The 26,044-nt window shown below is 38.9% G+C and overlaps 1 protein-coding gene across 1 annotated transcript; it reads left to right on the top strand.

Moving 5' to 3' along the window:
• Positions 1 to 743: 743 nt before the first annotated feature.
• On the top strand, positions 744 to 4,258 carry LOC111376960. Its single transcript, XM_022999972.1, has 4 exons — positions 744 to 1,080; positions 1,168 to 1,332; positions 3,057 to 3,438; positions 3,579 to 4,258. Exons 3-4 carry the CDS (start codon positions 3,313 to 3,315, stop codon positions 3,825 to 3,827), a joined length of 375 nt encoding a protein of 124 aa, XP_022855740.1. The 5' UTR covers positions 744 to 1,080; positions 1,168 to 1,332; positions 3,057 to 3,312; the 3' UTR covers positions 3,828 to 4,258.
• The last annotated feature ends 21,786 nt before the right edge of the window (positions 4,259 to 26,044 follow it).

Raw genomic sequence — 26,044 nt, 5'->3', positions numbered from 1 at the left:
TGATCGATATTGACACACTTTCATATCTCGTAATTGATCGGATCATAGTGACGAAGGGATTATAGTTTTACAGTAAACGAACGAGTTTGATTTTGTCACACTACATGACATTTCCCATCACATGTATTGCCCTGACACATTGCTAGATGTCAATCTGGGACGATGAGTGTAAATTGACGATAAATTAAAAGGGTGTTTTAATTTATCAAGTTTGATTAGATCAAAATAATATTTCACGTCGTTAGACATCGTGATCGGGAACCTGATGGGTCGCACACAAAAGAAAATTGGAAGATTGCAATTTGTCAATTAATTAATTTAATAATCATTGGATAAATTAATTAATTGGTTAGTTATTTATAGGCCGAAATTAATTAATTAATTCACGGACCAGATTTAATTAAATGAATTAATTAAATATTGGACCGGACTGGACCGGACGAGGCCCGTTTGGGCTTATATAAATACATGGCTATGGTTTTCAATCCACATGGTTTTTCGAAATCATTCTTGCTAGCATAAGAGGAGAAAACCCTGGTAGCTACAATCTTATTCTCTGTGTGGATCACCGTTGGAGGCTGGACAATTGGAGAGCTGTGAGTGGCGAATTAAGATTGCTGGAACGAAAAAAAAGCAAAAAGTTTGCAGAATTCTTCAAAGGTACAATCTTTATCACGATTTCTATCTAAACACAAAGGGATCCTCAGTGGGAATCGAAATAATTTTAGTTTTCCGCTGTGTATGTATAAGTAGATTCCCAACAAGGGGAAGAAATGAGAAAAAAATCGGGAGCTTTGTATATCGTTGTATAAAGCTGCTTTAAAAAGAGATTGGAAAGATGCTGAAACTGCTCTCAGATTGGACAAAAGTGCAGGTTAAGATAACAGAAATGGGAGAAAGGCCTCTTCACATAGCTGCTCTCGCCAAGCGAAGTGCGTTTGTCCGCGAGTTAGTCATCACTTGAACAAAGAAGACCTGAAATTGACGAATGATCGTGGAGATACAGCTTTCTGTTTTGCAGTTTCGAGGCCAAGGACCGCAAGGACATTCTTGTTGCAACTATCGACAGTGGCATGTATGGTATGGAATCTCTGTTCATGACTCGGAGCAAGATGACAATGAAAATTATGTTTGCAATGGTTTAAAAATTGCTTTTCTTACATGCAGATATCGCATTAAAAATATTGGAAGCTGATAGAAGTATAGGCATTTCTCCAAACGCCGTGAAAGGAAGTGCTCTACACGCATTAGCCCGAAAAACTTTGCCACACTATGGTAAAAGTCACGAATGGATATGCGAAAAACTCGAGAGAATCATCCCTTATGTTCCCTGTAAGACCATTCTATTTCATTATCAACTTTCAGCTGACGATAAATGAAATATCGAGCATAATTTACCTGAAAATTTCTAGTTGATAATAGACATATATGTATCTACACCTTTCAAGTTGTTGCAGTTTGGATTCACATTCGCGTATATTACCCTGCCCACTTTGAAATATAGTTGTTTTTAGGAAGCGAACTTTTTTATGCATAGTGTTTAGATTGAAAACTTTCAAGCTTTACTTTTCACATTTATACCCTTTCTAGTGCTTCTTTTTAATTTTATTTCCTTCTGATAATTGAGGTCATCATACAATCACAAAATTATCGGAATATAAGTAATGTTAGTTTAAAGCATTTTTATAAAACCCGGACTAGACAGTCCGGCTCCGTCTGGAAACCGTCGAACCTTGTGTCACATAATTTTATTGCTGGAAAACCCATTGAACCACCCGTTTTTTCAGTAACCCGTTAGCCCATATATTGTTGAACCGACAGGCCTTAGTCATTGTATATATGCTACTTACAACACTGATTTCTGGTCCGACTTTTCAATCTTCACAATTCAAGATCGTTGCAAAATCAAAAACCCTTTGCCATCTCCCAATCTCTCTGCAGTTTAACCACTGCCAAAAATTCAAATCTTCAATTTCAAGGTTTAATAGATGGAAGAAGAACATGTCAGTCTGAATTTTTTTCTTTTTGCTACCGTTTTCGCCATTTTCAAACCTGTTATGAAATTTATTTTTGGTTTCCATAATATAGTAATTGATCTTATGAATCATTAGTGGTTTCCATTTGCGATTTCTACATTTTGGACCTGTACTTATGAATCAGTTGATTTGTGGTACCGTTGTCGCCACTTCGGGCTTGTAATTATGAATCATTTGTGGTGTCCATAATATAGTAATTGACTAGGGAGAAAGTACTTTTCTTATTTTGAAATATGTTGTGCTACTGGAAGTATTTATTTGGTTCGGACCATTATTTCATTTATTATATTTATTTGACAGCATTAATTTCTTTAAGTTTAGTAGTTATGCTTTTGAATCAGTTGCACTCTCTACAGTATATTAATGTATGTGTACCATCGAACATTAACAATTTTTTTGTGCGGGAAAATTGTGGAAGATGTTCACCATTTGTTGTTTTTATACATTATTTATTTATTTCGGTTGTTGTGATGGATAACTTATGAAAAATCTGAAACTAGCTTATATACTAGCGACCTAATTTATAATATATTTGTATAATATATTTGACAGGCATTGACCCATCAGGTCATCTGTTGAACCACTGACCTCGTTGAACAGCTGCATTTTCTGAGTCAGTGTCTGGACCGAGTCTAACAACGCTGGTTTAAAGTCTAGACTGTGTGTGTATACAAACACACAAATTTGGTATTTTCATTCATAGCATAAATTTGTAATTTTGTATATATACACGATTTCTAAAAATGAGAAAGAAATATTCTAGTACGTACATTAAAAGCAAATCCCTGACTATGCTCCTAATTAATTTAATTACAATGAGTGAGTAATACATGCTGGAAAGATCATATCACAGTGCTAAGATCATGGTGATTTGTTTGCTGAATTTATGGAAGATATTTCTTCCTTTATAATAGATTTATTCACTTTTTGCTCAGTAGTTGTTTTTTCATTTTTTTATTTTTTTATTTTTGGCTCTGTAGATAACTTGAATTTTAGAAATAATTTAGCAATGAATTTTAGGTTTCAAAAAGATATGTGGTTCAATTCAAATGCGGGAACAAGCCAGTTAGTTGGTAAAGGAGCTCTGCACACAGTTAAAGGACTCGGAAATTTCAGTCATATGTAGCCAACCAGAAACTCCTATACTTACTGATATCCCGATCTTATATGGAAAGCTGACACAAATGGTCACACCATATTTCATGTTGCAGTTATTAACCGACAAGAGAAAGTCTTTAATCTCATCTATGACACAGGAGCTATTAAAGATTTATTAATGTCCTTAGAAGATAAATCCGGAAACAACATTTTGCATTTGGCTGCAGAATTACCACCTTCAAGCAGACTCAATATTGTCTCTGGAGCAGCTCTTCAAATGCAGAGAGAGCTCCTGTGGTTTAAGGTGAGAAAGTAACACGACTAACAAATCCCCTTTCCTTTTCCCCTCAAAGTGGTGAGGAATACTTTATAGCATGACGGTGAATTGTGTCATTTCTTATATATATATCCATGTTAATACATTAATTTGAGTAAGCTTTACAGGAGGTAGAGAAGATTCTACTGCCTTCTGACGTTCAGAAGAAAAATATTAACAAAAAAACACCTAGGGAGTTGTTTACAGATGAGCACAAGGAGTTACAGGTTGCTGGTGAGAAGTGGATGAAAGACACAGCAACTTCTTGCATGGTTGTGGCAACCTTACTGTTGTGTTTGCTGCAGCCTATGCCTTACCTGGTGGGGTTTAGGAAGGAACGGGGTCTCCAACTTTCTTGGACGAAAACTAGTTCATAGTTTTTGTCACATCTGATGCAGGGGCAATGTTTAGCTTGACGGTTTCCATGATGATGTTCTTTTCTATCTTAACTTCACGCTATGGAGAAGATGATTTTCTATTTACATTACCAGCAAAGTTGAAGGGTGGACTAGTTACACTCTTTGCTTCAGTCGTTTGTATGGTCTTAACATTTAGTGCAACCTTCTTTTTGGTCTGCAGGAAAGAAAAGGATGGGACATTGCCTGGTCTTACTTTGTTTCCAATCACTTTACATGCTATGCTAAATTTTAGGTTATGGATTTCCCTAATCCACTCAACAATTTGGGCGTCAAGGTTGATGTTTCGACCGCGTAAGCACCGGCTTTTCTAATACTAAGAAAAGTGGAGAAGTATTGTTGTTGTTGTATTTTCTAATAAAAGGCTTTGTTTTAAGCTTTTGTTTCTTCTAGCTATTACTTTGTTGTTGTTGTTGTATTTTCTAATAAAAGGCTTTGTTTTTCGAGTGCTAGAAAAGTGGAGAAGCTTGCTATTTCTTATTAATTTGTCTTTGTTATTCTTCAATATATATTTTTATATAAATATCACAATTACCATTGGGACACAAATTAAATCACTTCTCCACGAGAAACATCAGAGTTTGCATGCCTCAATAAAGATTTATTTCTCTTTTCCACAAATTAGACCACTTGGTTTGTACCAGAAGCATTAGTAATCAAACATTAGATTATAGCCTCTTGGATGATGATATATTCAAGAACCTAATTTAACTAAAAATGTCAAGTTGGATAGTCCACAAATGTTTCTTAGGAGTCACATGCATGCCTTCATTCTTCGTTCACTTCAGAAAAAAATATGGTTGCTTTTTCGGAATTGAGTTTTTTATGCATTATGTGCCGATCATGTCTTCAAATATTTAGTCAAGAATATCATACAATTAGAAAATAGTCAATATTCTACTTAGTAGACTCTAATTTTGGGATATATCTGCATTAATATTTTGGATAGGGTGTTTGACATAACTTACAATTGAATCAATGATAATAACATTTTTGAATTGAATTGATCAATGGAGAATGTACTTGTGCTTTGTGAAAGTGTAACTTTAGTCTTTCATTTGTATCACGAAAACCCCTCGATAAATCTTGATTCCGAGTTCACAAAATAATCAAACGAACACCGATTTACCTCGGTTCAACCCAAGACTTTCGCCTTCACTTTGTACTGCCCTCTTTCTCTTTAATCCCACAAAGGAGAAGGGTGGTGGTGTTAGCAATCCACAAAGGTATGGACAGGAAAAAGCACTCACAACCTCACATGGCTTCCCTCTCTCTTAGCTGCCTCTATTCTTTCAACTCTCATCTCCATTGCTACAACACACACACACACCACACGGTGGGGGGAGAGATACATATATATAGGTTAGTTTAGGTCACCAAATATGGGCCAAGAAATCTCTAAGTAGGCTGTCATATAACCTAAACTAATGGTCCAATTTCCAACTCCATATTAATCACTAAATGGTCCAACTAACCAAATAATCACCAAACCCAAACCCGAGCCATCCAAAAGTGTAGTTCGTCTCCGAGTCAAGCCAAGTCCATGGTGTCGATAAATAATTCAACAACTGTTTTAAATCATAGCCCGTATTATTGGGTATCAAAAAACCCAACAATCTCCACCTTGATGCCCAATAATCTGCTAGCAACCAAAACATAAAGTTTATACTTGCACAATCAAGGTAACCTAATAAAATTGGAATCACGGACCTTACCTTGTGTTTTCAACCTGAAACACATACGATACTTGCTCCATGTACTCACCAGGGCTAAGGTCAAGAACACCCAAGTAGAAACAAGTATTGACAGTGAACAAACAATCATGCGATGAAGATATATAAGATAACACACACACAAATCTTTTCAAAATCAAGTTCACACAGAATCACAGATTAACACTTTGTTAATCAACACACAGTCAAGCACATATGCAATAAATGCATAAATGACCCCATGAAAGATCTCACCACACTTATTATATCACATTCCGTGTTACTCTCACATCAAGAACACATATCTCCTCTCGTCTCCTACCATGCTCACTAAACCAATCACTCAATTTATGTCTAACTGGCAAGTCACAATAGATTCTAAGCTCTCAGGATAATCCTCTATCACCACATCATTTCTCCCAACCTATATGGATAATGGGACTCCACCTTACAGAAGTGATAAAAGTGCCTCTCTTGCACTCTACCTGTGCAGGATCTCTTTCACAGATAAAGGATTTTAGCATTTGATCACTTCTCCTCTCGTGATCCAAATGTCGCACTCCACATTCCTCGTGCATATCACCAATGCAACTCTAGGCATCTATATATCATCTTACCAAAAGACAATCCACACCTTTCGGTGACCACAAAGTTTACTCCAATCACCAAAGCTCCAAAAATCCACAAAGAACACGACGAAGGTGGCATTCACAAAGAAAAATCGAAGAAAGAGTCGGTTACTTCACTACACTCACAAAAAAGGCTCACAAAGAGAAAGAAGGTAACCTTAACATGATCGCCTCACATAATCTCACAAATCACACAGGCTTGCGAAGGTAAAGGAGAAAATGGCTGCCAATCTTTCTTCTTGCTCCCCCACTCTCACACCACTCACAGAACAAACAAAGTACGCCACAAATCCCAACCCGCTATGTATGCAAACACATCACAGTAATAAATCACTCTAATTTATGCAATTACACACATCAAACATATTGAAAGTGTAACATACAAACGCAACAGAATTAAGCAATTACATGCATGCAGAAGGGATATCACACAGATGCAATGCAGTAACCAGGTTTATTCTCTCAATAAACCTCACCAGGATCACTACTCGACCCTAAGTCATATTTCCATAGTCTGTATCCTCGTCTTTCCTTTTATTACCATCCTAGGATAATCTCTTTCAACTATACCCAAATTTTACCACAATTAAAATATATTTTACTTTTCGCACTTGCCTTAGACCTATACATGCCAGCATTACCAAATAATGACCAAAATTAAAGTATTAACACATAATTCACACAGAATAGTCAAGTAAACTTTTCTAAGGTCACATGCAATTCTATCGATGTAGAAAAATTGGTGACAAATTCATATAAAATTTAAGGCAATTAATTAACATATAATTTCTTAGTCTAGCAACAGACAATGGTTACCCTTTCACGGTAACTCCAAACCTAACATCATTTCACACGATGATTTCTAATGCAAAAAATAAATAATTACCCTATACAATAGTTCTAACTGCAATAATAAAATGTAAAGAATACGATACCGAGCAGATCACGTCTAAAGGTCCGTAGATATCGAGGCATGCGAATTCACCACTTTAGGAATATCACTCTCCATCCCAAAGCTTCTAGCAATCGTAGTAATATAAACCGATAATGGCACCCAAACGTCCAAGGGTAAAATTGTCCAACTTTCACTGTATTGCTCGAAACTGAAATTCGATAACACCAGAGGGCCCGACTCATCACTGGCAACATTCTATCTGAAGAAGTCATCTGCTGAAAAGGTCGGACGTGCCCTCACTCGCGCTGTCGGCGTCGATGTCGGCTCCAACCACGCACCACCCTTCCAGGTTCATCTCCGCTTGCACAGTCCACCGGTGGTGTCCGTCTCTCCAAACTCTTTTTGATTTATCCGAAAAACACCAAAATAGATCTATCTATGTTTGCAAAAATCTACTCAAATTTCGTCCAATTTTCTGCCTGTTTCCCAGATCGATTTTTGGCCACTTCCAACTAGTTTTTCACCCAAAAAATTAGAGATTTATTAACAACACAAGCTCTGATACCATTTGTCACAAAAATCCCTCAATAAATCTTGATTTCGGGTTCAGAAAATAATCAAACGTACATCAAATTACCTCAGCTCAACCCAAGACTATCGCTTTCATTTTGGACTGCCCTATTTCTCTCTAACCCCACAAAGGAGAAGGGTGATGGTGTTAGCAATTTAAAAAGGTATGGAGAGGAAGAAGAAGATATCACAATGGTTGAATCTCACTCACAACCTCATATGGCTTCTCCCTCTCTCGGTTATCTCTCTTCTCTTAACTCTCATCTCCATTGCTACAATATACACACACCACACGGTTGGGAGATAGATACATATATATAGGTTAGTTTAGCTCACCAAATATGGGCCAAGAGATCTCTAAGTGGGCTACCATATAACCTAAACTAATGGTCCAATTTCCATCTCCATATTAATCACTAAATGGTCCAACAAACCAAATAATCATCCAACCCAAACCCGAGCCATCCAAAAGTGTAGTTCGTCTCTGAGCTGAGCCAAGTCCATGGCGTCGATAAATAATTCGACAACTATTTTAAATTATCGCCCGGATTATTGTGTATAGAAAAACCCAACAATTTGGTTTTTCCTTTGTATCTATACTTGTATAAGGGTTCTTATTATCCCCACCTAATATTAATGGCTCATGTTGACCTTGAAAAATGCACCTCCAATGGGGCCAACATATCCCAAGACCTCTTACATCCACGCGAACCAAGTTGATGCACACTTAAACAAATCGTTGCCACACGTGGCCTTCTCCAATGGGGTGGAGTTAGTTACGTGCACTCCAACTTTCATGTCAATTAAAGGTAGTTATATGAGTGTGTGAGGGCTTTGGGCATGAGCCTCCAATGTAAAAGAGGATTGGTTTTTGTGCATAACAAATAGTGATATGAGAAAGTTACTGTAAGAGTCTAAACTTGCATCACCTCCTCTGTGACACCAATGTAAGCTTTTATAATAGAGAAATTTGAGCATAAATCATGGGATGAAAAGACACGTAACCTCATCCTAGTAGCCGAGGTCTCTTATCATAGTTATCAATCCATTTAATTTTATGACTATCCGTAGCCCTATGCCTAACATGTTAGACTAGTCTTGACTCGTTGATTGAGTAGAGTCGCCTATTCAATGAGTAGTCACATCACCTATTTGCTTCAAGATCTTGTATGAAAATCCTCTATGTAGCGCTTCTATCTGACTCTCCTTATCCATAAGGATTTAGTTGAAAGGCTCGACTTACGGGGTTCGGCCATGCCATAAGTGCAAATGACATGGAGTGTTAGCCTGTGTCCTTATTGCTGAGCAGCTACCACCTGACACTGTTTAGAGCCTCGTTAGAATAGGTGTAATTATAGTTCCCAAGTCCATATATGAATATTAATATAATGTGTGGACTTAAAATGTACAATATCAGTAAACTATCAACACAGTTCCCCAACCTGATTTTAATACGAAGCTTTTATATTTAGGTGAAACCTTCATAAAAGGTGGAAATTGTGGTAAGGTGGAATCGGATTTGAGAAAAAACTCTAGCACAAGGAAGAGCCCATTAGTGAGAGATAGCTTGTTGGTGACGCCAAATCAAAGTTGGTTGAGATCTTTGTTTTCTTTTGTTTTGGAGAAGGACGAGCCTATTGAGCCACTTAGGCTTATAGAGGCAGGCGCCCTAAGGATTTGAGAGAAATGCCAGTTTTTGAGCTATAGTAGCGACATGGCATGATGGTTACTAATGTATGTGTTGTGTGCACATTTACTGCATAATGATGGTGCATGGTATAGCTGGCAGAGGTTACTCAAGTCCTTAGTATGTGTGATTTATGGATCCATCAAAGTGTTTGATCTGAGGTTTTTATAGGCACACTTTGAATTTAACATATTTTATTGTGATAGGGTATTCGGCCATGATTAAATCTTGTTCAATCAAACAGTGTTGCTCTATTTACGCTGCCTGTATAAAGCGGAAGGCAACCATTCCTTACTTTCTCACTTTATGAAAATCTCCCAAACCCCTTGAAAATTTCATTTCAGATCACTATTGCTGCTGTCCTGGGAAGAATTCTTGCCCACATTTTAGCGTCCCTTTACGAGCTTTGTAGGTGAGAAACTTGAGTCTTTTTATGTTTGTGTTGTAAAATAATGATGTCCTCTTCGAAGAAAAAAACAGGGGAGGTTTATGCTTGTGTCTAGGATAATGACGTTCTCTTCTAAGAAGAAAACAATAGGGAGATCGTCTGAGGACAGATATGCCACTAATTTGTGCTCAGGTCAATTTACATCCAATGATTTTGACTGAGAGTATTATGGAGGCCATGGGGGACCTCATAGTGCATGGATGATGCAAGAGGGTCCAATAGTTTATAGCATTAGGTAGGAGACTTCATTGTGGCCGACCTGTGTAAAGGAGAGTAAGCTGGATACCTTTAGGGGAAGGTATAGAATCTATGATACCATGGAGATGATTATTCTAATCTTTGATGGACGAGCCTGTTTTCACAGACAGAGGTGCATGGCAGTGAATGAGGCGATTCTTAGTGGGGGGGATGAAGCTGCCTCTACACCCATTTCTTAGGTACATCCTTAGGCAATATAACCTAGCCCCTACCCCGTTAGTGCCAAATGTATTGAGCCAATTGGCAGGGGCCTTCCATCTTTGGAAGGAGGCCACTTTTGGAGAGAATATGCCTCTCATATTTTTCGTACACTCTTTCAGCCCTGAGCCTCTAGTGGAAAGGATTGAAAAGGGTAGTATTGTATGAACCATTGGGGGTTTGCATTCATCCTTCATTTGGAGAACTCTACTTTAATAAAGAACTGAAAGTTATCTTGGTTTTGGATTAGGACTCGTTGGCAGACAGTGGAGAAAGATGCAGTCCGGAGATTACTATGTCAACCCAGTATCACGAGTATAGTGAGTTTAGATTCAATTAAAGGTCTTTCATTTATCATATTTCAATATCTATTTTTATATTGTGTGTTGTACAGTTGTAGTTAACCAATTCGAGTTCGAACCTTCAGAGTGGGCTGCCATTAGAGCCATTTACGAGCTGTCTACTGAGAGGAGGTATTTCAACACGATGCTTGGGAAGCGAGCTTTATTTGTGATACTTACTAACGGTGACCAAGGGTAAGCCATTGCTAAACATCATCACTCTTGATAGTTTAACTTGATTTCTAACTAAACTAATGGTTCGTATTTCACTTGCAGAGTAACATGGTTGAAAGAAATATGTCAAGCACGACATGTTCTATATGAGGCACCTAGCAGAGGAGAAGAAAAAGAAACAATTGAGCTCCACTTCTTTCATCTACAAGAAAGTTGGTTCTCGTAAAGAACATTAGGCCTTCACCTCCTCCTAAGCACAAATGACAATATACGAGTCATTGAAAAAACCAATTGAGCCAAACCCCATCTTCTCCATAAAGGTAGTGGAGGCGAAGGAAATGAACAAGGAATAACGGTGCCTCATAAAAAAAAGAGAGGCAAAGAAGCTAGTTGAGGTGGCCCTTTAAATGGTCTTTCAGAGAGAAAGGCTTAAAATTTTCTTAGAGGCAAGTTTGATGAAATTACTCCAAAGGTTTTAGAAATGTTCCCTGTCGAGGTCCAAGCAACTACAAGGATTCATCATAAGTACTGGACTGATAAGTACTCATTTTACGCCAAGACCTATGACTCGGTTAACATGATGGAGGTTGGCTTCCTGCTGGCTTGCTCATAAGGCTACTTTTTAAATGCCCAAATGGACATGAGGAGACTACAGAGGCTGAATGAGGAATTTAACCAAAAGGCTGCTGATCTTGAGGCCTAGGTAAAACGGCTGAAGGCTGAGGTCTCTATTGTCGACGAGGTCATTGAGGCACTTAAAGTGAAGGAAGATGAGGCCGAGTCAAGGATTGGGCTCCGTACTGCTGAAAATGAGAAAATTAAGAAAGAAGTCCACCTTTGCAAAGTCGAGGTAAACCTTTGACTAAGAGGGTCGAAAACTCTAACAGTTTATAAAAGCTAGTTTCATTGGCCTCGAAGGGTACCAATAAAGAGAAAGTGGAGCTACAGGTTCAGGTGGTTGAGCTGACTGTTGAGGTCGCCAACCTAAGGCAACAACTGAACGAGGTAAGGGAGGCAGCTGTAAACGAGCACGGGGCACACTTTCGTGAAACTGATAAGTATGACGGCCTCAATTTGTACTAGAGGAAGGTTGTATACAATGAAGTTTTTGGAAGAATTGTTGAGCTATATCCCCAAGTAGATCTGACTATGTGAAGGAAAAATTTTCTCCCAGCAGAGCCATCCACTCTTGTAGATGATGCTAAAAGCTCTGAAGGTTGAGAGAGCTAAGCCTCACAGGATGAAGTTGTTGTATAGATTTTGCCATATTGTTTCCTTTTCAACATTGTATAGCTAGCTTTTTTTTTATAATAAATCCATTTGAATGAAATAAGTTCTTTTAATGAAACGTGTTGATATGATGACTCTGTAATATGAGTTTTTCGTGCTAACTTATGCTTTAAAAATATGATGCAACTAGGGATGTCAAATAGGTTGAGCTGCTCGTCGGCTCGACCGTTCGGCTCGTGATTTGACAAGCCCGAGTCGAGTAAGGGACTCAATCCCACGAGCTGAGCCTACTTAGCTCATTGAGCCCATGAGCAGCTCGTGGGCCATGTGCCCACAAGCCAAAGTTCATGAGCTCGTAGGCTCGTAAAAAATGTGCAAATTTACAAAAAAATTAAAAAAATCACGAGCTCACGAGCGGCTCATGGGCTCAGCTCGGCACGTGAGCTCGTGGCTCGTGAGCTCAACAGCTCGAGCTCGGCTCGTTTTTTATAAGCCATGAGCTCGGCTCGGCCCATTGTGATCCCTAGATGCAACTTATGGGCTAGCCATAATTAAATTAAACTTAATTGGAATGTTGTATAAGCTTGTCATAATTTAATATTATGCAAGGGCTCGCCATACTTAAAACTTGATGCAACGTATGGGCTCTGCATAATCGAATTAAACCTAATTGGAACATTGTATGAGCTTGTCGTAACTTAATATTATGCATGGGCTCGCCATACTTAAAACTCGATACAACTTATGGGCTCATCATAATTGAATTAAACTTAATTGGAATGTTGTATGAGCTTGTCATAACTTAATAATACACATGGACTCGCCATACTTAAAACTCAATGCAACTTATAGGCTCGCAATAATTGAATTAAGATGTTTGTGTGGTTCATAATAGGGATCTGTTTGAAAGACGACTTTGAGCAAGCACATCTTTATTATTGAATGGCACATAGAAGTCGATAGTATGTGATATGGCAGGCATCTATTGATAGTGTATTCTCAGGTACTTGACCTTTCAAAGGCGGGGTTGTACCTTCACTTCTAAAAATTTTCGATCCTAAAAGTCCTCGGCCTTAGTTCGTTTGATTTATTGTAGGGTCCTTCCCAATTCTGACCCAGTGTGTCAACACCCAACTCTTTGGAGGAGAGGAAAACCATTCTTAACACAAGATCCTCATTCGAAATGACTTTTTCTTAAACCCTTATATTATAATACTAGGTCATCTTTCGTTGGTAGGAGGCCAATTTTACCTGGGAGTCGTCCATCCTTTCTTCAAGAAAATCCAACTCGCACCGTTATATCTCGTCTAAGTGTTGGTGATGGGATGAAGGCATCCCTCTCTTTACCGAACTCATGGCTTTTACACTACAAGCCATGGAGAAAGGGGTTTCTCCCACTGTAGTTCAACTAATAGTGTGGATTTCCCATAGCACATAGGAAAGCTCGTCCACCCATGTCCTTTTCGAAACATCAAGTTTCTTCTTCAAGATTAGTTTGATGATCTTATTAATTGCCTCTACCTGACCATTTGCTTTAGTTGATAGGAAGAAGAAAAATGTTTCTTAATTCTCAGCTTCTCCCATAAGTCCCCTTTTTGTTGTCGAACTGCCTTCCATTTTCTAATATGAACGAGTGGAGAATTCCAAACCGAAAAATGAAATTCTTTCATGAATTTAGAGATGTTAGCCTCTGTGATTTTTTTTTTAGCCAGAGGTTCAGCCTTGACCATCTTAATGAAGTAATCAATGACTACAATAGCATAGCTGACACTTTCATTTTCTTTCAAAAAGAGGCCTATGATATCTACTCCTCACTTGGCGAAAGGCTAAAGACTAAAAACCACAGTCAGTTATTGAGATGATTGTCTTTGAATGGTGGAGAAATGCTGGCACTTGTTACATTTCCTCACAAATTGCATAGAGTCCTTTTTGAGTGTTGGCTAGTAGTAACCTTGTTTTATTACCTTATGTCGGGCCGCCAAAGTGATTGCCACAGATCCTTTCGTGAGTCTCACGGAGAACATAATTGGCCCCTTATCCTCTGATACATCGTAAGAAGGGCGATGAGAAACCCCTTTTGTAAAGCACTCCATTTTGAATCGTATAGTGGGCAGCTCTACGTCTAAGTTTGTAGGCCTCTTCCTTGTCTTTCAATAGCATTTGGTTTTGAAGGAAAGCAATGATTGGTCGCATCCAAAGAGAAACTCCTTCAATCCACATCACTTCATCCCCCTTAAATATGGAGGGTCGAGAAAGGTGTTTGTACCACATGAAGCAACTCTGAATCTTTGTTGCTAGCTAGTTTTCCCAATGCATCAATCTATACATTCTCCACCCTTGGTATTTGGATCAACTAAAATTTCTCGAAGGATGGAAGCAACTTCATGAATTTTTTGAGGTAAAATGCCATGCCCTTATCCTTTGCAGTAAAGTTGCCATTGATCTGAGTTAATATCAATTGTGAATCACTACTTGCAATTAATCTCTTTAGCTACATATTTCTTGAGAGCTTGAGGCTCGATAGTAGTGCCTCGTATTTTTCTACATTATTGGAAGCCTTGAATCCAAACCTTATTGTACAAATGAGCTTGTGCCCCTCTGGTCTTATTATGATTACTTTGCTCCCAAGCCTTTTCACCGAAAAATTCATCTACAAATAAGCTCTAAGTCGGGGGTCTAGGGGTTCCATTGTGATGTTGACATTAAGGCTTCAGTGAGTTTTGTTATGAAATCAGCCAACGCTTGTCCCTTTACCATAGTCCTTAGTTTGTAAGAGATGTCGAATTTTGCTGAGTTTTATAGCCCATTTCATCAACTTTCTTGAGGTGTCAGGTTTCTGGAGTACTCGCTTAAGTGAAAGGTTGGTCAGTACCCTGTACTGTAGGCTTGAAAGTAGGCCCTCAGTTTTCTAGAGGCGATCATTAGGGTATAAGAAAGCTTATCCCTGTCCGTATACCTTGACTTTGCTAATAAAAAAACCTTGCTTACATATAAAAGGGTAGTTATGTGTCGTCCTTTTTTCTCACAAGCACGGAGCTCACAACCTCTACTAATATGACTAGATATAGTAAAAGTGCCTCTCCTTCCTTGGGTTTAGAGAGGAGAAAGGCTTGTCTCAGGTACTTTTTCAGCCCTTGGAAAGCCTCCTTTCACTCCTCACTCCATTGGAACCTCTTCCCCCATTTGAGAGGCTTGAAGAATGGAAGACATTTATCAGTTGCCTTTAATATGAATTGACTCAATACCTCAAGTTGACCGGTTAGACTTTGCACTTCTTTGGGGTTTGCTAGGGGACCTCATGTCTAGTAGGGCCTTGATTTTATCTGGTTTTATCTCTATGCCTCCTTAGTTGATCTTATAGCCCAAGAACTTTCTTGAGGCCATGCTAACGGCACATTTTAACGGGTTTAATTTCATTTGATATTTTCGCAAGACCTTAAAAGCTGCCTTCATGTGCTCAATATAGTTTGTAGCTTTGAGGCTTTTCACCAGATATCATCAACATACACTTCCGTTTTCTTGCCAATGAGGTTGGAGAACATTCTATTAACCAGTTGATAGGTAGCCTCGACAATCTTCAAATTGAAAAGCATCACTTTATAATAGCAAGGACCTCTATCCGTAATGAACAAAGTGTTCTTCTCATCAGATGGGCGCTTGAAAATCTAATTGTACCCGGAGTATGCAACCATGAAACTCAACAATTTATGTCCTACTGTAACATCTACTAGTTGGTCGATTCTTGGAAGCGAAAAAATATCCTTTGAGCATGCTTGGTTAAGATTGGAGAAATCTATGCAGACTCTCCATTTGCTATTGTGCTCCTTTACTGGAACCAGATTAGTTATCCACTTAGGATAGATCGTTGCCCTGATGAACCATTAGACATTAGCTTTCGTACCTCCTCCTTTATGGCTTCGTATTTTTCTGAGTTCGAAGCCCTTGTCTTCTACCTGTTGAAAACTTAAGGTCGATATTAAGGTTATAGCAACCAACTATGGGGTCAATGCTAACCATTTCTCCTTGTCTCCATAAGAATATGTCCAAGTTATTTAAGATGAAGCCCTTGAGCTCTTTTTTTCCTTCAAGTTTAGCTCCTTTTCTTTCTAAAGTGTTTTCATAGGGGGTTCTATCGAAAAGAGCTCCAACTCCTCCATTGGGATCGCCTGGTAGTTCGTCTCTATGATCCTGGGGTCCATATTTATTTTTATAGTCCTTTCTTCAGGGGCGACCTCTTTCTCAGGGACATATACAATCTCAACATTCCACTTGTTCATAGGATTAGATCTTTTTAAGTGCATTAAGCATTTTGATGTCTATCAGAGCCATATTCAAACTTCTAGGTTCAGATTTTCTCAAATAGTTGAGGTAACACTTCCTTGAGCCCATATCACCTTGGACAGTGGCAATGCCTTTGATCCTTAGGAAATTTCATACACAAATGGTGGATAAATGTGAGAGCCTGGAGTTCTTTCAACACATGTCATCCCAGTACTCTACGATAAGCGGACCTATGATTTAAAATTAGAAATTCCATGAAATGACGACTCGTAAAGGAAGATGTCTCCATTTCTACAGCCAATGTAATCCTTTTCCTTAGAACAATGCTGTCACCAGTGAAACTGTATAAGGAGGCAATCATGGGGTAAGTTCTTAGCCTGTCAGCATCTTATCATAAGTGGCTACAAACAAAATGTTGACAGATCTATCATTATCTATAGCATACGATTCAAGCCATTTCTCGCCACAATAGCCTACACCACTAAGGCATCAAAATAGGGATAATGTACACTAACAATGTCATCTTACGTAAATGTTATTGGCGGGGTTGCACCAATCCCATGGAGGGTGTTTGATACCAGGTAATTTGACATGGAAGAATCTTTAGCTTCCTCAATATAGATCATTTGAGCGTTTCTTGACTCTTCGCCAATATGCAGGCCACCAATTATTGTGTCAATATCTTTGATAGGGTCATTTTCTATATCTACATGGTTCTCTTCTTTGCCTTTGTGAGCCTGAATCTTGTCTCTACTTTCATCATCCTTTTGTTTAGGCGATTGATCCCTATGATGATGCCTTTTATTTTCGCGCCAAGACTCCTGATCTCATCTGTTTTGAGGTACACTCATTTGGGCCGGACATGAGTTACTGCTATTGGTATACGAGCCTATTGGCTCCGTATGATATGGTCTGGACATGCAATCATTTGTACCATGGTTATAAGTTCTGTGGTAAGTGCAATAAAACCTATTTCTAAGCTCATTACTCCTTCTCCTACCTTTGTTTTTTGGTTAGTTTGGCAAACTGTGTGCATCGAGGCCAATCTCTTCATAAGCAAAAGAGGGTACTACATTTAATGCAATGGTAGCTAGCGTTTGGCCTAAGGTGGGAGATGATTGTGCGTCCCACCTGGGTCCATCACTATTCTTCAAGTACGAAACTGGGCCTTGCCTCTACCCTTGAGTGGATGGAAAACCCAATGAGGTTCGATTGTGGTGGTCAATCAACTATTCTTAACAATTTCACTCTTCATCATTTCCACTAAAGCGTCATAAGAAGTAAGATTTTTATTCCGCACGTCTCTCTAAAAGAAGATGTCCATGTTGAGGCCTCCCATTAATGCTGAAATAGCCTCCCTATCGGTGAGCTATTCACTGTAGGTCATTTTATCCGTAAATCGAGACAAATAGCTCTTTAAAGTTTTCCCTACCTATTGCCTCATGTCTTATAGCCTTCGGATAGAGGCTTCCCCCTGTTGGTTGACAAATATTGGTTCAAAAAAGCCTTTTTGAGGTTAGGCCAGCTTCTGATGTTGCAATTTATATGTGGCTATACCAATTCAATATCAGTGAGGCTCCTCTAAGAGACATATGGGTCTTATAATTGTTAACGTACTTCATCGAAACTCATTTTCCTTTATATTTAAGTATTTTTGGTGGTACAAATAGCTTGGGACATGGGCGTTTCTTAGCTTTTGCGAAAATGGAAGACTTTCTTCATCATCGTCCAATTCAAAATATCAACAAAGACTATCTAATTTTCTTTTCTCAGCTTGGTAATGGAGCAGTTTAGATATTCCAGCTTGGTTTCTCAAGTTTGAAGCATCCCGCCTTTCTCATCTATTTTTAGGTTGTCGAACCCCCTAAGGTTCATACCCTTGCCCATATTCCTATTGGCTCTGAACGGGGGATAACTGTTGGGGCTTACTCCTCGACCTTGATAGTCCAATCCTCTCGAATATACTGACGGATCCTTGAGGTTCCTGCTCTTGAGCATATTTTGGGAGGAAATTTTCTGCCTCTAGTGGCAGGTTTTTGCCAAGTCGATTGGAGACATGATTAGTAGAAGTGTCCACTTCTAGCTCTCTGTTGATTAGGTTTAGCTCTCCTTTATCCTTTGTGAGTGGCTCCTTGTGTCATTTTCATTCTGTTTCTGTTGGAATGCCTCATGTTAAGGCTTTTGATAGCCTACTTGTCCATGCATTTGCATGGAAAGTTGTGGCATGATAGCATTCTACTGAGCATATTTCTCATGTTTGAGGCCATCTTTCCTACTTTCCTAGCCAAATGGATAGTTTTACTACCTCGTCAATGTTGGTGGTAGGGTTTATGGACGTTGACATTTGTTCAAAGGACTTCTTCTTCAGAAGCTTCTTGGTGACAATTCCAACCTTGAGAACCGTAGTAACTAGAGCTCATGATATATGACTAGCTCTCTTGTCGATGGTGAATTTAGAGAGACACTACTTTAGTGCCTTTCGTCATTCTTTCTTCAAGAACTTCCGACCTTTCTTCAAGGTATGCCTATAAGATAACTTCCTTTTAATGGTTTCTACCAATAGTATACTCCTGTTTGTAGTATGGTTCCCATAGATGGGGTCAATCTATTGGCCTCGAAAAATGTATTTCCAATGTGGCTAACAGATCCCAAGACCTCTTACGTCCACAGGAGTTGGGTTTTGCACTCTTGAACAAACTGTTAGCCACATGTGGCCTCATCCGGTGGGGATGAAGTTAGTCACTCGCACTTTGATGATCAAATCAGTTAAAGATAATATGAGTATCGAAAGGCTCTGGGCATGAACGTCCAATGTAAAAGAATCGATTTTTGGGGGTAACAAATAGTGATACGACAAAGTTATTGCAAGAGTCTAAACTTGCATTACATTTTGTGTGACACTAAGTGCAAGCTTTTATAGTAAAGGATGGTGAGCATAAACTACTGGATGAAAAGACATGTGGCCTCATCCTAGTAGTTGAGGCCTCTTGCCATGGGCATCAATCCATTTAATATTATGACCTTCTGCAGCCTTAGGTCGATATAGCAGCCAAGGCTTCTTGTCATAAGTATCAATCCACTTAATGTTATGACTATCTATAGCCCTAAGCCTGACATGTTAGACTAGATTTAACTTGTTAATTGAGTAGAGCCGCCTATTCAGTTAGTTGCCACATCACACACTTACTATAAGATCTTGTATGAAGATCTTCCCTGTGGTACTTCTATTCGACCAATTTATCACATGTGTAGATGACAGAAGTATTAGCTTCTTCAGAACTTCCTAGGAAGAGACGTAACAGCTATTCGATCTAAATTTGGACGAGCTTCTTCAGAACTTCCTAGGAAATGCTAATTTGCATGGGTGGGCTTATGTGAATCGTGATTTCATTTTTGCTTCCGTAATTATGTAGTTTACTCTTTGATTTTATTTTTCAAAATTTAAGGGTTTGTAGTGCAAATGTTGTTAATTTAGCAAAATTTCAGGTTTCAAAAGCATTAGGTTTTATGTAATTGGTGATTCTGTGAACAGAAAGGACTAAATTGTACATGTGTAAAAGTCAAGGAGTTAGATACAATTTTTTATAGATGAGTTAGGTATGTTAGTGTTCAAGTCCGAAATAAGGAAAGAAAAGACGTCGTAATATCACTAGCTATTCTCCAAGACATTGCTTGAGCTATAAAAAACAGAATGATTGTTGCTCACCTGTCGCTCGGACTTTGCTCAAAAAAAACATCGTCGCTTGCCTGTCGCTCGAGCAATAGTGTATTTCGAGAAAACTTAATTCGCATTTTTTAAAGTGTTTTATCTGGCCCAAACTACCTAAACACTTGAACTATAAATACCTAAGCCCTAGCACGAAAATTATGTGGTTGTTTTCATTGTGTTTCCTCTCCATATTATTCTTTGAAGATTCAAGAACACATTCACCCTTTGTGATTCAATCATTTAATTCTTGAATTCATACAACCACCTTTTGGGAAAGCATCAAAGATCCAAAAAACCAAAACACTCACTTCTTTAACATATTAAGGAAGGAACTTTCTCAATTGGAACTTCAGAGGCTGCTGAAGATTGAGGAAGGTTGGATTATAAGCATAGGAATAAGAACAAGATTAAACGATTCTTGGGTATCCATTTGGAAGAGACAATTGTACTAGATCGGAAGTTGGAGGAGACAACAGTATCTTAGAAATTACAAGAAATAGATCATGAAGTCTAGCAGAGTTATCTAGACAGTATCTAACTATAACAATCATTGTCTATAGTGGAGGTAACTGTCTTGGTACCGAAATTTTTACCCAGTTGGGATTTCTCTGTCATTAAATTGGTGTTATTTATTGTTTTCATATTACAAACTAAGGTATTCAAACATAGAGAGTTGGACTTGTATGATTAATAATCTAGAAATTATTAAAAAGTGACTTGTTGCTTTTAATAGTATAATTCCGTACATAAGGTCAAACTAAATAAGCTAAGTAAGAGAGCTCTAAAAGAGGACATATAGTTCACTTCACATACGAAGACAAGTCGGTGAGCATTACCAGACTCTACATTATAAAACTAATTCAAGAGACATCAATAATACCACGAAAATTAGGTTTTGTTGTTATTGCGTTGAATAGTCTATATTTACTTGACACATATATATTATTTTTATTGTTAAACATATATACATAATTTCTACACAAATTTGACTGAAATCAATATATATTGATGATTCAGATGAAATCATCAACAAGATCATTGCTAATCACTAACATTTGTCATGATTATCACTTACCATGCTTCTTCGTTGTAACTTACAAAATTCTATTTTCTCTATATTTTTTTATGTTTTTAGATATATCGACAATTAAGAAAAATATTTTTTTGCTTCTTTCCTTATAATACTACTAACTTGTAAATTATTTGTATTGTATTTGCACCATAATTTTCGTTTAGTATTAATTATATATTTTAATTTTTTTATTTTTTATTAATTTATTTGATGAAGAATATTCTTTGGTAAATTAAATTTGTTAAGCTAATTATCCAACTTACGTAACTGATTATTACAAAGGGGTTACCAAACAAAGTAACTTACGATTTAAATTGGTCGTTAGGGACAATTTATGAATGAAAAAACTTGACATAAATATTGCCAAAACTTAATGACATTGTTTCTTAAGGATTAAGATTATATACAAAATCTACTTAACTATGTTTTTCTAATATCTTATTTGTATGATATAGGACCTGACCTTGAAACTGCAAATCTAGGCAAAGGACTAGGTCCCGTGCTGCTTGATGTTAACCTTCGACAAATTTTGTCTTGTGACTTGAGCTATAATATAAGGGCCCAGATTGCCTAGCATTGCGATTTTTGATGTCTGTACTTCTTATGCTACCATTTTCAGTATTGATGCTACCAAAAAATAGTACTTGAAAGATATTGAACCTGATGATCGAACTCTGAACTTTGATGAACATGATCGGTCTTCCAATACCTGAAACAAAGGCAACTAGGTGTGTGCTCATCGTCCCTCCGATGTTTAAGTCAGATAGGAAATTTAGTGTGTGAGGCTATAAATTGGAAATAATGAAAAACGTACCTCAAGAATGAGCCCAGGTTATGTATTCATGGTGCTGATAATAGAGTCCTAGAAGGATTTCGCCACGTGTGATCCTTATCCTTGTAGGACAAGGAGTTAGTGTTTCATTCCAAGTATTCAACCACTGCTTGAATCGAAAAGGGAATCTAGCTAGGTAAGAAGTATAGGATCGGTAGAATCTATGTTCCCATTTGTCGTAAAAAAGTCTTGGCATGACAACACATAGTCTTGGCATGACGACACATAGTCCCGCCTCAGATTGGTGGTTTTGAGGGAGGTCAAGTTCGGGATAAAGTGGTCGAGTTCGTGATCGACCAATTCTGGGGTGATTACAGGCCCCCGTGCGTCAAGATCATAGATTGCGGCCTAAGTCTAAACTACGAGTGAAGATGCAGAAGTATAAATGTCCAAGTGTCACTCCACGTGTCACGCGTTTGATGGAATGTCAGAACTCAACCTTGGATGGGTGCCACGTGTCCTGGTCTAAGGGTTGGGATTAATAAACCATTGGTATTCTACAGTCTCCTATAAATACTCTAACTTTCACCATTCATTTTCACTTTTCACTCTCAATTACTCTCTGTAAAATCGAGCTCGAGTTCAAGGATTGTGAGTTAGTGAGCGATCGTCTGAAAAGGTAAGAGTTCGAGCCCTTAAGTTATTTTTTGAATTAGTATAATGTTGAGTAGCAGTAGTAGTATGGGGTCGAGTGATAGTGATAGTAGCCATCCATCTAGGGCCTCGATCAATAGTGACAAACCTGTCGATGTAGATGCATCCCTCATTCCCCTGGCGATCGCTATCAGTACTCACGTCGATAGCGACGTCAGCTTGAGATATCCCAAAGAACCGACGAAGTATAAAGAGCATGTTATTATTAAGATAGTCAGGGAGTTCGAGGTCATGCCAACCTATGATGTTGGGGCCCCGGGACGTATAAAAATGGTGTTGGATGCTCGGGAAGGAAAGATGACATTTTTTAGGATGCTCTCAAGGCTGGGCTTAGGTGGCCTCTTCATCCTTTTTTCATTCACTTTCTATCTCCTTACTACTTGTGCCCGGGCCAATTAGCCCCGAACGGTTGGAGACTGTTAGTGTACTTTTCATTTTGTGTAGATGCCTCGAGGTCAAGCCTAGACTAGACCTTGTAAGAATAGTTTTTGATATGAAATTCTCCCCGGGGTACAACTACTTTGTCTATTTATCAACGAAGGGGGATTTAGGACACCAGAGACCCCAAGTTCTCTCCAGGGTTGGAAAGAGAGGTTTTTTTGTGAAACCACAAAACTCTGACCACCTCTTTAACCCGAAGTGGGAGGTACCCGACAAGGATAGATTTAACGAAGGGCAGGCATACTTCGAGATATTAGAACAGGATAGGTTAAGGTTAGTTAACCACGATCCTTTGGCAGAGAGATTGATTACTTGCTCGAGGATGACACCCTTGACCTTGTAAATGTGAAAGGCCTTGAGGGTTTGTCCTTTCATCTTTTTTTTCTTTTCATTAATTTTCCTTGAGCTTAAGGTCGAGCTAATGTCTTGTGATCTATTTTTGCAAATTGGGAAATGCCTTTCAACCCATCGAACCTTCTCGCGAACATTCAGCACAAGGTCAACGGTCTAAAGCCTAAAGCACCGACCCCATCCAAGCGAAAAAAGAGAGCGAGAGAGGTTGCTGTGAGGGAGCCCCTGGTGACAGAGACCCCGACCTTGCATAAAGGCCAATCCTCAACGTCGAAGGCACCGACCCCACCACCTCAGCCAATACCCAGGGCGCGAGATCGAGCTCGGGGTGCTAGGGCATTGCGGACTCTGATTTGTCTCCCATCTCTGATAGCGCCCTCGTGAGGGATCTTGTTGACTGGTTTGAGAAAGAGGGTAACATTCATGAGGGGGTTAAGACATTGGAGGTCCAAACCTTGAGGGTAAGATATCGACCTCTATTGTGCTTCCTTTATTTGATATTCTTTCATCGGACTAACATTGAGTTTATTTATGTAGACTTTGAGTGTAACACGAGGCCTTACCTTGAATGGCCTCAATATTGCGAGTGAGCTGCAAGAGCTTGAGAAGGTAAAATAGCGAGCTGACAGTCGAGCTAATGACCCCAAAAAAGCTCTTGATGCATCGAAGGTCGAACTTAAAAAGGCTCGAGAGGAGGTCGAGATCCACAAGGGGGAAGCTCAAGAAGCAAAGCTCGAGCTTTTTGAGTCCAAGAAGGGTTTCAAGGAGGAGCTGATTAGAGCTCGCGACGAAGCTCAAGCTCAAGTTGTGGAGGACTTCAAGAAATTGAAAGAGTTTGGAACCCTCCTTGGTCAGTATGGCTCCGATTCCTGTCATTGTGGCTTGCGGCTTGCTCGCTCCTTTCTCTAAATAAGGCTTCCTGAGGACTTAAGGCCTGTTGTAGAGGAGCTAAGGACAGTGAATGTGCTAGCTACTGAGCTCGAGCTCTCCACCTCAGAGGCTGATGATGATGATGATGATATTTGTGATGGTGATGGGGATGGTGACGAGGCTGGGATTGGTGATCATGATGATGTCAGGGTTGTTGACATAGATTCGGTTCCCCGACCCTAAGTTTTGAAGTTTTGTTTGTGAAATGTAAAGTACATTGCCTTATGTGGCTTATTGCCTCTTTTTGAGATGTGATCGATGTTGGTTTTTTCTTTTCTATTTATACAAGATCGCTTATGATGGCTATTTAGCTCGATCGTTTGTATAGTTCATGTGACTTGCCTTTATTATAAGCTCGTGCATGAATTTTAAGTTCGTGACATTATGATTGTGCATGGATGACATTATGATTATGCATGGATCATTAAAAGATCGATTATTAGTATAGATTATATTTCGCAACTCGAATGTTGACGTATTTACCTCGGGTGTGTGATAGCTCGAGGATACTGATTGTCGATAATGTATTTTCAAGCTTTGGGTAGGGATGTCACGCTTGGGGTCAACGAATTCGAGTATTAGAGTAGTGCACTGTAAACTGATTTTTCAATATCCTATATCGAGGGGTGACCATTGGGTCGCTGATGATTTAAAGGATAAGCTCAGGCTTGTACCTTGTAATTTAGACAACTTCTTTCCTTTGTGGATAAGATCGGGTATGGTCTTGTATGATAAACTCTAATTTCATACCCCAACCTTGATGTTGATATTCTTTGTTATGAGGGCATTTTGGGATCGAATAGGGCGGGTTTGATGGTCCCGACCTATTGCCATGGTTAAGTGTTAGCTGCATGCGAGAAGAATGGCCTTATGCTCACTTTGTTAATGTATTAGCTGCATGTGCGGGGTACGGTCTTATGCTAATTTTGTTAATGTATTAGCTGCATGTGCGGGGCATGACCTTACACTAATTTTGTTAAAGTATTAGCTGCATGCGCGGGGCACGACCTTACGCTAATTTTGTTAAAGTATTAGCTGCATGCACAGGGCACGATCTTACGCTAATTTTATTTAAGTATTAGCTGCATGCGCGGGGTACGACCTTACGTTAATTTTGTTTAAGTATTAACTGCATGCACGGGGCACGGCCTTATGCTAATTTTGTTTATATGGAAGCAACAACGTAAAGAAAAATTCGTGTTTTATTAAAAGGGCTCAAGGGCATTAATACCCGAGCTTATTGGAGCATGAACTGTTAGGCGTTAGAGCCAGAAAATTAAAAATGAAATAAAGCAAACATAATGTGGGCATACAAGCCTTAAAGGAAAAATTATAGCTATAACTAGTTGCAATAAATTTTTAAATTGTCGGCGTTCCATGGTCTTGAGAGCGGCTTCCCCGATGTGTCCCTGAGGCTATAAGCTCCACCTTTTAGTTTTCTTATAACCTCGAATGGTCCTTCCCATGTTGGTCCGAGCTTCCCTGGTAGGTGTCCAGCAGTTTCTGCTTTTCTAAGGACAAGATCGCTAGCTCTGAACATTCTCATCTGTACCTTTTTGTTGAAGTACTTTGTCGTTCTGTTTTGATAATTTGTAGCTCTAAGTGAGGCTTGTTCTCTTACCTCTTCTAGCAAGTCAAGGTGTTCAGTAGTTTGTCATCCCTACTCATCTCGAGCTTCCTTATTGTGGGGAGGTTGACCTCGATAGGAATGTTTGCCTCTAGCTCTAAGTGAGGCTTGTTCTCTTACCTCTTCTAGCAAGTCAAGG

Source organism: Olea europaea, unplaced genomic scaffold, assembly GCF_002742605.1.
Source record: "Olea europaea var. sylvestris unplaced genomic scaffold, O_europaea_v1 scaffold1588, whole genome shotgun sequence".
NCBI lineage: Eukaryota > Viridiplantae > Streptophyta > Magnoliopsida > Lamiales > Oleaceae > Olea > Olea europaea.
Note: the sequence above shows the minus strand (reverse complement) of the source record. Positions and strands in the feature narration are given on the sequence as shown.

Excerpts from the sequence above, each read along its gene's own strand:
- LOC111376960 (XM_022999972.1), top strand. The coding sequence starts at position 3,313 with ATGTCCTTAGAAGATAAATCCGGAAACAACATTTTGCATTTGGCTGCA. Across the intron at positions 3,439-3,578 it reads GAGAGCTCCTGTGGTTTAAG|GAGGTAGAGAAGATTCTACT; the intron begins GTGAGAAAGTAA and ends TAAGCTTTACAG.